The following is a 12,968-nucleotide window of genomic DNA, read 5'->3' on the forward strand; positions in this document are numbered from 1 at the left end:
GGTCATTTTTTAATTAATGAAAATAAATTGAGCATATATTTAATAATTTTAAAAAATTTATAACAAATAAATGATGGCAAAAAAAATTTCAAAACTAAAAAATGCAATTTAAAAAAAAAATTTTTTTTTTTTTTAATTTATTAACATATTAAATTTTGATATATTTTTCATATATACATATATATAATATATATTTTAAAGATATAAGCTCATCCTGATGTTACACTCATCAAGAGCTTTTATTTGAGTACCCACATGAATTTTTGATATATTTTTCATATATACATATATATATAATATATATATATATATATATATATATATATATATATATATATATATATATATATATATATATATATATAAATATATGAAAAATTGATGTGGGTACTCAAATTAAAGGTCTCGATGAGTGTAACATCAGGATGAGCTTATATCTTTAAAAATGTCAATAGTTTACAAGATACAATGTCATTACTTAATTATGTATCGAGAGATAATGAATTTTCGAATGCTTACCTCGTCGGGTAATGGCTTGATACCATCATCTAGGAGTCTTGTTAGCCGTGAAATTTCTCCGCGTGCAGCCGCCTCCCGTATCTTTTCTGCCATTCCTACGATGCATCTAAAAAAAAATTTTTTTTTTTTATATGGACAAGAAAAATTTTTTTTATAAAAAAAAAATTAAGATAAAAGCCCCAATTATTGACAAAAGAGACAAAGTTATGATTTGATTTTTTTTTAAGCAATCAAATATTAATATCGTTGAATTTTGTTTGTGGTAATGTCTCAAGTAATGTTTTAACTAATCAATTTCTTTTTTTAAAATGATAGTGATATTTACTAATTAATTTTAAATAATTAAATAGAGCGGATACACCAATTATTAGGTTAAAAAACTGATTGATCTAATTATTGACATACCTTAGCCCCAATTATTGACACCTATACTACTTATGCGTCGAATTATCAGCTTATTCTTATTTATCAAAACTTATTATTAAGTAATCAATATTATTAAAGTTTATTAATAATAATTTCCATAAATAATTAATTACTATTAAAAATATAAAAATTTATTTAAAAATAATTTATTCAACTTAAAAATTATCAACTAGTTATTGCCACCCATTATTTAAATATTATAAAGGAAACAATTAATTTCGATTATTCAATTTTATAAATTTTTCACATATTGTTAATTAAAAAAAAAAAAAATATCATCTAATTAGATGAAGAAATTAATTCAAACTCGGCAGTTAAAAAAATTGCTTTTCTAACCAAAGTTGTTAAGAAAATAGACGCTCGTAAGCTGGTTTTGATCAACTGGTGCATTATTTTTTTTTTAATAATTAATATTTAATATTTTGAACTGAGTAATTTTTTTCAATTTTTTAATTAATTAGAATTTAATAAAAATTTATATGATAGTTATTCTTATGAAAGATAATTAAATATATTTAAAAATAATTTAGAGTGTCAATATTTAGACCCATGTCAATAATTGGGGCTTTTACTTTATGTTTATTAAAAAAAAATTTTAATTAATAAAAATTTTTTATGAAGCTTACAAAAAATTGCAAACAAAAGATGAATTTGCTAACAACCGATTTACGCACTATTATACATCTATATCGAACAGGAGTTCCGCCTGGTTGGCAGTCCTCCCTCCATTATATAAATATATATATAAATAGCGGTTCTGTTTCTTCAACGCAACAACTTGTCCGTAGAATTGACTTTACAACCATCCAACCGTACTAATAATAAGATCGGACATATTGCAGCGCAACAATATCCCTACAAAGTAACATTGTTACATCAGTTACAGTACCGTTAAATAAACACTAATTTAATGGATCATTAAATTTTTCCAATTAATTATCTTCCTCTTTTTTTTATACCGCATGCTTGCGTCCAAAATTAACCACTATTTAATTAAAACAAATATTTTAAATAATAAAAATTGGCAAAATTTAACAATTAAAATTTTTTTTTTAATTATTTTTTAAAACTTAATAAATTAAAATTATATAAATAATTATTTTTATGTCTTCGCCGGCATTCTAATAACCCTCAGAGCCTCAGCTTTAAGACCCAGTACTAATTTTTTTAATTTAGTAATTTTTTAAAATTGTTTTCAGCGTCCCCAGTTCAAAAAACTAGTTTTTTTCGTAAAATTTCCCAATTTTTATTATTTAATAATTCATAACTTTTTTGCTAATTAAAATTAAAGAACTAACTAAATTTCTTTCAAAAAAAGACACTCTTAGCTATAATTTTTATTTCAAAATTTTTGCTCTAGAGTCAATAATTTATTTAATAAAAATTATCAAAGTTCAAAACTCATTATTTTCTAAAAAAAAATTCTTAAACCTTAATTGCATGATTAAAATTAGCCAACTAATTATTTTTATGTCTTCGCTGGTATTTTTATAATCCTTAAGGTCTCTACTTTAAAATACACTATTAATTTTTTTTATTCTCACATTTTTTAATAAAGTTTTCAGAGCCCCCAACTCAAAAAACTAGATTTTTTTTAAATCTACCACGTTTTTAGGATTTCAAAAATTCAAAACTTCTTTTAAAATAAAAATTAAGAAACCGGATAAAGTTTATTCTAAAGAAGAGACTAAAAGCTAGAATTTTTGTCTGAAATTTTTTTTCTAGAACCAATTGTTTATTTAATAAAAATTGTCGAAATTAAAAAAACTTAGAATTTCAGCAAAAAATAAGTTTTTTAAATTTTGATATAAAATTAAAAATAGACAAATAATTATTTTTATGTCTTCGCCTGCATTTTTACAATCCTTAAGGTCTCTACTTTAAAATACACTATTAATTTTTTTGGTTACAAAATTTTTTAATAAAGTTTTCAGCGCCCCCAATTCAAAAAACGGTATTTTACTGATTTCTCCTCATTTTTTACACTTTAAAAATTCATAACTTTTTTTCTAATTAAAATTAAGGAACCAACTAAATTTTTTCCTAAAAAGGATACTTATAGCTACAATTTTTGTCTCAAAAATTTTGCTCTAAAGTCAATAATTTATTTAATAAAAATGATCAAATTTCAAAATTCATTATTTTCTTAAAAAAAATTTCCTAAGCCTCAATTGTTTAATTAAAAATAATAAATTAATTATTTTTATGTCTTCGCCGGCATTTTTATAATCCTCAGAGTCTTAGCTTTGAGGTTCACTACAATTTTTTTGAAAAAAAAATTTTTTTCTTAAACTTTTCAGCGCCCCCAGTTCAAAAAACTAGAATTTAAGGATAAATTATTGGAATTATTTATTAAATTTAAGACAGTAGGCAATTATTTACTCTCTAGATTTTTTTTAAAGATCTTGGTGGTCTAGTCGGACTGTAACTTAATATTTCTCTTGTTCTGAAAGCAAAGCATTGAGTTTAGCAGCCACCAGGAGAATAAAAAGACAAAAACAGTGACGTTTAATGCATTGGCGCCGGACAACAAGGAACTGCTATGAGTTGAGAGTATTGCAGGTGCATATAAGCCTGTAAGTATATATAAGCATCCTCAGGGTATATGTATAAGTCTTCTGGTGAGTGTTGAAGATATGTTGGCTTCCATTACCACACACACGTGTGTTGTAAATGTGTTGGTCGCCAAACGAGAAAAATGAACGTACAAAGCCAGTAAAGGATCGCTTATGTACTGTAGGATCGTGTAGAGTATACAGTAAGGTTGGTAATAATAAGACCCGAGGGTTAGTTACATCGAACACGATGTCCGAGAGTAAATGAAGATTATCGTCCCAGTCAATCGTGTTCAATAAATACCTCTATTAATTATTTTTATCCGAAATATTATTTTCCTTCCTGGGAGCTGGAAAGGTATTATAATTTGTGTGGGGAATATAGATGTACTCAGATGGGGAATTTAATATACTTACAAGAGGTAAGAGTATGTTATCCCATTATCTTCGTCACCGTACATGTCTAATAACACTTCGGAACGTGGTACCGGCATTTTTTTTTTATTTTTTTGGAGAATTAGGCGGAGAAGCGCTCCGAGAAAAAAAAAATTTGGGAGGGAATTTTGGGAAAAACTGGAGGTGAATACAAATTTTTAATCGAAATTTTAAGGAAAGTGGGAAATTTTTTTGGAGGAAATTTTGGGAAAAACTGGAGGTGAAGAATTTTTGGGAGGAATATTAGGAAAATTGGAGGTAAGTGGGAGTTTTTAGGAGGATTATTTGAAAAAAATATGGTTTTGGAATTATTGGGAGGAAATTTTAAGAGTTTTGGGAAAAACTGGAGGTGAATAATTTTTAATGGGAATTTTAGGAAAAGTTGGAGGTATGTGGGAATTTCAAGGATTAAAAAAATTATTTTGGTAATTTTTGGGAAAAATTGGAGGTGAATAAAAATTTTTAATAGGAATTTTAGGGAAAGTGGGGAATTTTTGGGAGGAATTTTAGGAAAATTGGAAGTAGGTGGGAATTTTTAGGAGGATTTTTAGAAAAAAAAATATAGTTTCGGAATTTTTGGGAGGAAGTTTTAGAAATTTTAGGAAAAATTGGAGGTGAATAAAGATTTTAAATGGGAATTGTAGTCAAATTGGAGGTATGTGGGAATTTTAAAGAGGATTTGAAAAAAAAATATTTGATGAATTTTTGGGAGGAAATTTGAGGAATTTTGGGAAAAACTGAAAGTAAATAAAAATTTTTTATAGGGACTTTTGAGAAAAGTAGAGAATTTTTGGGAGGAATTTTAGGAAAGCTGGAGGTAGGTGAACATTTCAGGAATTTTGGGAAAAGCTGGAGGTAAATAATTATTTTTAATGGGAGTTTTAGGGAGAATAGGAAATTTTGGGAGGAATTTTAGGAAAATTGGAGGTAGGTGGAAATTTTTAGGAGTATTTTTGAAAAAAATATAGTCTGGGAATTTTTCGGAGGAAATTTGGAGTTTTATAGGAAATTTAGAAAAACTGAAAGTAAATAATGATTTTTAATGGGAATTTTAGGGAAATTGGAGGTAAGGAGGAATTTTAAGGAGAATTTTAGAAAAAAATTAGTTTGGGAATTTTTGGAAGGAAATTTTAGGAATTTTGAGAAAAACTGGAGGTGAATAAAAATTTTTTAGAGGAACTTTGAGAAAATTGGAGGTAGGTGGGCATTTTTAGGGAAAATTTTTGTGAGAAAATTTGGAGTCATAAAAAATTAAAAAAAACTGGTGGAGAATAAAAATTTTTGATAAGAATCTCAGAAAAGGAAAATTAATCTGGGAATTTTTAGGAGGAATTTTAGGTAAATTGGAGGTTTTTAGGCATTTTTGGAGAAATTTTTAGGAAATATAGAAAAACTGGAAATTGATGAAAATTTTTGTTAGGAATTTTAGGAGAAGAAATGTAATTTGAGAATTTTTAGGAGGGAATTCAGGGAATTCATGAGAAAGAGAAATTCTTGCAGGGAATTTTAAGAAAATTTAGGAAAAATTTTATTCTAAAATGATTTTGTAGAAATTTAAGGAAAATCTAAATGATACGAAAATTCATTCGGAAAATTAAGGAAAATTCAAGTTTAAAATTTTCCGTTGAAAAATTTGCAGTAAATATCTTCCGCACTGATCATTACATATAATAACTATAATCGACATTTGAAAGGAAATTAAACGTAAGTAATCCCACCGTTTTTTTCTATTTTTCGAATGATTTCCCGCGAAAACCGATTACGACTTTATTTTAACCTAAAAAAATTCACTTAATAGCATAAAAACAAGAAGAAGGCGAAAGAAAAAGGTAAAACTGTTAAATAAGCTAAATAATAAGGCCGTAAAGGCGTCTAAAGTACGAGCGAGGACTGAAGACAAACCCGTGGCGATCTGTAATATATAAAAGATAGACGCACCCGATATCCGGTAGTTATACGATGCATAAACCATGGGTATATCAACAACCTCCATACATATACATATAGAAATATAAATATATATGAGCACTCGGGCACGACTATTAGATTACACGGGAAATGGGATACAGTTTGCATACTCCTCTACATTAAATAAAAAAATAACCTCAGTTTGCAACGTGTCATTTGTCGAAGTTAAGATTGCTGCTCTCTTCTCCTCCATTTCAATATTTTTTTCCTTTTTCAGGCTTGTATTATTACCGGGTTTATTTACAGATAGAAATTCAATGAGTAAATGTGAAAATTTATTACCTTGCTTTAATGACGAGGCAATTGATATGTACGGGCAAAAAATTTTTAATCACTCAGGAAGATTAAAATCTCCACTGGTAAATTATTATGAGAGTGATATGTTGGATCTTTTTCATGTTTTTATGGGTTAAAAGGGAAAGGGCTGGAATTTTTGGGGAGGATTTTTTATAAGTGGAAAAGAAATTTTATGGGCTACAAAAAAGGTCTGATAGATTTTTTTCGTAAACTGAATAGGAAAGAAGTTATAGAGCTTTGAAGGTTGAGAAATGGGAAATTGGAAGTTTTAGGACATGGTCCAAAATTGGGACAGTATGAAAAATTGGGACATGGTCTGAAATTAACATGGGGTCAAAATTGGGAATTATTGAAAAATTGTCGAAATTTGGGACATGGTCCAAAATTGGGACACATTTAATAATGGTCCAAAACTGGTACGGATAAAAATTATTTAAATTTTGGACATGGTCCAAAATAAACACGTGAAAAAATGGGGAATTTTTAAAAATTGTCAAAATTTGGACCATGGTCTAAAATGGGACACACTTTATAATGGTCCAAAATTGGGACGAATAAAAATTATTAAAATTTGGGACGGGTAAAAATTATTAAAATTTGGAACGGATAAAAATTATTAAAATTTGGGACATGATCTAAAATGAACATGGGGTCAAAACTGGGAATTGTTTGAAAATTTTCAAAATTTGGGACATGGTCTAAAATGGGACACATTTACACTAATGGTCCAAAATGAAAATGAAGTCAAAAATTGTCATATGGCTCAAATTGAGACGTGTTAAAAATGGTCAAGAGTTGGGACATGGTTCAATATGGACATATGGTCCAAAATTGAGACAATTGAAAATTTTAGTTGTTTTCTAACATGGGCCAAAATTAACGCGATTATAAGAAATTTCAAAATTTGGGACATGGTCTAAAATTGGGACATGACTCAAAAACGAGACATATTGAGAATAAAATCTAAAATTTGCCTAAATTGATTGATTTTGAAATGGTCCAAAATTGGGTCGGATAGAAATTATAAAAATTTAGGACATGGTCTGAAATGAACATGTGCAACAATAACAATAAAAATAATATGAATGGGTTAAAGAGGTGACGGTAATGCAGGAATAGTTGAAGGTTATTAACGAGGATTGTTAATACGGAACGAATGAAGATAAGAAGGGTTCAGCAAATGTGAATTTACGTGGTTTTCTTCTCGGCTGTTACACGATTAACGTTTAGCTACCTTATTCGTGATTTACCTCATTCAGAATGTTATATACCATAAAGACTGCCCAGATGATTCCCCGGCGTCTTTTATCATTATCTTCTTGTGTGTGCGTGTGTGTTTAAATAAATAAATGTGTTGGTGTACATCTTAACCATCTGGTATTATATCCTCTGTTGTGTCAGTAATTAAAACATTAAAAGCCTTCGGATTATCTTAACGACTGCACAGTTACATTCAACGATATTAATTGGTGATAAACTTGTAATCAATGTTTACTATCAAGGTTCTAATTGATTTATCATCAGTCATCAGCCATGAATCATCAACTATTAGTTTCCTTTTAATTTCGGACTTTTGATGGCTTACTAGAAATCGGTAGGTCAGTTATTAAGCCATAGTTTTAATTATTTCCCAATTTATCGATATTGTCCCAATTTTGGACCATACTCCAATCAATTAATTTATAAAAATTTTTTATTTTATTCCCAATATGTTGTACTTTTGGGACATGTCCCAATTTTGGACCATGTCCCAAATTTTGAAAATTTTTTTAATTTTGGTCCATGACAAAAAATGACTAAAATTTTCAATTATGTCTTAATTTTGAACCATATGCCCATATTGGACCATGTCCCAACCCTTGACCATTTTTAAACACATCTCAATTTCAACCATATGACAATTTTTGACTCCATTTTCATTTTGGACCGTTATTAAATGTGTCCCATTTTGAACCATGTCCCAAATTTTGAAAATTTTCAAACAATTCCCAATTTTGGACTATGTTCCAAATTCTTAAAATTTTCAAACAATTCCTAATTTTTACCCATGTTCGTTATGGACCATGTCCTAAATTTTTATAATTTTTATCCGTCCCAATTTTGGACCATTATTAAATGTGTCTCATTTTGGACCATGTCCGAAATTAAAAAATTTTTTAAACAATTCCTAATTTTGACCCATATTCATTGTTAAACATGTCCCAAATTTTCATAATTTTCATCCGTCCCAATTTTGGACCATTATTACAGTGTCCCATTTTGGACCATGTCCCAAATTTTGAAAATTTTCAAAAAATTTTCAATTTTGGCCCATGCTATTTTAGACCATTTCCCAAATTTTAATAATTTTTATCCGTCCCAATTTTGGACCATTATTAAATGTGTCCCAATTTCGGACCATGTCCCAAATTTTGAAAATTTTCAAAAAATTTCCAATTTTGACTCATGTTTATTTTGGACCATGTCCCAAATTTAAATAATTTTTATCCGTCCCAATTTTGGACCACGTCCCAAATTTTGAAAATTTTTAAACTATTCCCAATTTTGTGCATAATTTTCTGAATTTAACCCGGAAAAAATATTATCTCAGACTTCCGAAAAATATCAACATCCAGTAAATAAAAATTGAGGACATTTTATTACATACTCGACTTTGAATAATTTATAGCATCCGGATCAAAGGCCCGAGTGGCTAGTTGCAGAACGGTTAAAATACCCAACAATTATCCACTCATCCCTTCTTAACCTCTCTCTCGCCATCTTCGCGATCTCCATCTTACTCTCCCCTCTCTCTCCGTCTCCCTTTTATCACTCCTCACTCTTTCTCTTTCTAGCACATTCCTTCACATTCCCGACGTCGTCGCCATATGCCGGGCTGTCCATTCCCATAATGGTCAACACATTTTTGTTATTTACTTTTATATTTTATCCATACATTTTTTCTTTTTATTATTGACCATTATTAACATTTTTTTATCCACTAGCAACACTTACGAGTCTATAAATTGTCACGGCTAATTTTTAGTGTCTAAAAATCACGAACAGAATCTCGTATCGTCCGTCGTAAATATTCACCTACCTACGCTTTTTTTTATTCAATTTTAAATTATAGATAAATCTAATATACACAGAAAGATAAATTTCTTGACTGGAGAACAAAATTCTTAGCTCACCTTGATAAAATTTTTCTCGAGAATATTTGATACCCATTTTAAGGTAAAGGGCCTAGTTTCTGACACTCTAAGAGTGACGGCAGAGGTTATAACACTATAATTATTAAAATATTTAATTGAAGTAAATAATTTTTGCTTCATAAAAAAATTTAGAATTTCTTTAAAAGATTATAAACGCGAAAGAGTGATATGGGACCATTTTATAAATTAAATTAATTTTTTAAACATTAACGTTGTAGGACCTAGTTTCTGACACTCAAAATTTCTTGTGTTGTAGTTTCTGACACTGACGTTGGCCTAGATTCTGACACTTATTTAGAAAAATTATTCATTATTGTTTAGGTTTACATTATTTAATTAAAAGAAAATAATATCATTCAATAGAAGATAAATTGAACTTGTATTATAATTAAAACACTTTTTTTATGTTAAAAAAAATTTTTAATGTTAATTTAACTCTACGATTATAAATAAAAGAATATTATTATAATATATTAAGTATAATAAATATAAATATTTAAATATTTCATTGAAACTTCAACAACAAAATAACCTCGATAATAGGTTAAAATTCGGGTGTCAATAACTGCGGCGTTCTTAAAAAAATCGACCTAGTTATTGACACCCACATTTTAATACATAAATGTCATTTAAAGTGATATATTATAATTAAAAACTGAATAATGCATAATAATTAACTAATTTATACAGTTTTTATTATATTTTTATACTTTTATGATAAATAGTTGATTGATTCGATAGACGAACGCTCTTACGTATACTGCTTAGAATATAACTTAAAAATAACTTTCACAGTCACTCAAGACTTGAAGAATTTTTTTTAAGTTATTTTTTTTTCACGGTTGGAAATATAATTAATTACGTACATAATTAATTAATTTTAATTTTAAAAAAATTTATAAAACTATTTAATGAAATGTTTTTTTTTTTTTAATTCAAAATAACGTTAGAAGTGTCAGTAACTGAGTCAGTGTCAATAACTGGGTCTTTTACCTAATACAAAAATATTTACTCTTACTATCTGAAATGGTAATAAAATTAATTAGCAATAAAATAATAGGTTGTATAATTGACAATTGTAATAGTTACTATTAATGATAGTAAAGATTACTATCCAAAATGGTAATTGTAATTATTAAAAATTACAACTATTATAATTGAAGATGGTAATTGTAACCATCTCAGATTTTAAAAATTCTCAAAGAAAAAATAATATAAATTAACTTAATTGAATCCTTTATATCCATATTTTTTTTTTAATTTGAATTTTATTGAAAATTTTAATTTTTTAGAAATTTCAAATTTTTTTGAAAAATTTCCCGTTGAAACTTGTTTTAGACAAATAAAAAAATTTAATATAAATTTAATCCTGTTTTTTTGTTCAGGATTTATTCCTATTTTTGTTTTACGGTTGGAAATATAATTAATTACGTACATAATTAATTAATTTTAATTTAAAAAAAATTTATAAAACTATTTAATGAAATGTTTTTTTTTTTTAATTCAAAATAACGTTAGAAGTGTCAGTAACTGGGTCAGTGTCAATAACTGGGTCTTTTTTACCTTATATTATTTTATGTTAATCAATAAAATAACACCGGCACACAAAAAAAAAAGTTGTCAGTACTTTTGACGGGACCCATATATCTTTATGTATAAAATTTTTTGAGGATTTAGGTCAAAAAATTTAAAATTTATATTCTACAGATCGGATATGTTAAAAATTTTTTATTTTTATTTGAAAATTAATTTTTATCATAACGGACTTGATTTATTTTAATTTTCTGTGGTTTTTTGCCATTTATTTAGATTTTTAGAGATGTCTGAGCCATATAAATTCGAGATTTATATTCGGCAAATCGAAATACATCTCGTGTAAAAAAAAAATTTCCTCAAAAGTTCCGGAATAGTTCCTGGTCCGGAACGTTCCTATGATAAGACAATCCGGAACATCCCCGGAATACTTCTGTAATGTTCTCGAAATAGTTCTGGAACATCCGTGGAACACTTCCGGAACATTTCCGGAAAATCTCCGGTAGATTTATAGAACATCGCTGGAATACTTCCAGAATAAATTAGGAATACTTCCGGAACATCTCCAGTTAACTCCTGGAATATTCCCGAAATACTTCTGGAACAAATCGGGAATAGTTACAAAATATATCGGGAATACATCGAGGATATGTTTAAAATATTCCTGGAAAAATCCTCGAATACTTCTGAAACATTTCCGGTAAACGTTTGGATTATGTTCCGGAAGTATTCCTAATTTATTCTCGAAGTATTCCAGCGATGTTTTATAAGTCTGTCGGAGATTTTCCGGAAATGTTCCGGAAGTGTTCCATGAATGATCCAGAACTATTTCGAGAACATTGCAAAAGTATTCCGGGGATGTTCCGGATTGTCTTATCATAGGAACGTTCCGGACCAGGAACTATTCCGGAACTTTTCAGGAAACTTTTTTTTTACACGGGATGAGAATCATGATTGATCTACACAGAAAGAATGGTTCACTTGAACCAAGAAAATATTTTTCTTGCTAATTATTTTCTTGGGCGAAAAAAAAATTTTTTTTTGACACAAGAAATTTCACTTATCCCAACAAAATTAATTCTCTTGCTTCAAGAAATACGTATCTTGATCCAAGACAATTTATTTGAATCAAGAAAATTTTCTTGTTTTGAGAAAATTTTTCTCTTGCTCCAAAAAATTAAGTTCTTGACAGAAGTAAATTTTCTTGTCTTGAGAAAATTTTTATCTTGCTCCAAAAAATTAAATATCTCGATAATAAATTTTCATTAATATTTTTATTGACAAATATATCAAATGGGATAATATATCAAATAATATTGAACCATTTTCTTTCATTCAATATGTTCAATTGCGTGCTAAAATAATCTAAAATGGGTATCAAATATTCAAGAGAAAAATTTTCTCAAGGTGAGAAAATTTTTTTCTCAGCTGAAGTAGGTGGCGCTGCTTCCCTAAAGTATCTAAAAATCTTGATCCAATATAAAAATTTATTGTATCAAGTATTTATAATAATTTGAATTAAGAAAAATTACTTCCACGAAGAATAGAATTTCAAGAAAAATTTTTACTTCGGCCAAGACAACTTCGGTCTTCCTTCGGGCACCCGAAAATTTACTTGAGCCAAGAATTTTATTCTCCAGTCAAGAAATCTTTTTTTCTGTGTAATTTTATAAAATTTTTTTTAACACAATATCCGGAATTTTCAGCTTTTTTTGCTATTTTCAGCTTTTTTTGCAATTTTTCAGGGTTTTTTGGAATTTACTTAAACTTTTAATAGCTTATAGTCTAAATAAACTTCAGATAAGTATTAAGCGGATCGAAATACATAAAAATCAAGCTTCGTTAAGGTCAAAAAAAATTTTTAAATCGCCTAAACAGCCGATTTTCGTCATTTTTTTCAGTTTTTCAAAGTTTTCTCGAAAATTTGACGGTGTACGGGTCAAACTGACCTCAAATTCGGATTCAGCGGGTCGAAATACATAAAGATATATGGGTCCCGGCAAAAGTACTGACAACTTTTTTTTTTTTGTGTTCCGGTGTA

The 12,968-nt window shown here is 28.0% G+C and overlaps 1 protein-coding gene across 2 annotated transcripts in view; it reads right to left on the reverse strand.

The window, feature by feature from the left end:
- LOC123271778 (ankyrin repeat domain-containing protein 6) overlaps positions 1-12,968 on the reverse strand; it is a 56,247-nt gene that overhangs the window by 40,352 nt on the left and 2,927 nt on the right. Inside the window, exons 1-2 of one of the 2 annotated variants that reach the window (XM_044738192.1) lie at positions 3,918-5,033; positions 520-625 (exon numbers count right to left, since the gene is read on the reverse strand). In XM_044738192.1, coding sequence (XP_044594127.1) covers positions 520-625; positions 3,918-3,994 — 183 coding nt within the window. In that variant the 5' untranslated portion in view covers positions 3,995-5,033. Of the gene's footprint in view, positions 1-519; positions 626-3,917; positions 5,034-12,968 lie in introns of those variants that run through there. The other variant, XM_044738194.1, reaches the window with a different exon arrangement.

The sequence above is a fragment of the Cotesia glomerata genome, linkage group LG9, assembly GCF_020080835.1.
Source record: "Cotesia glomerata isolate CgM1 linkage group LG9, MPM_Cglom_v2.3, whole genome shotgun sequence".
Lineage (NCBI taxonomy): Eukaryota > Metazoa > Arthropoda > Insecta > Hymenoptera > Braconidae > Cotesia > Cotesia glomerata.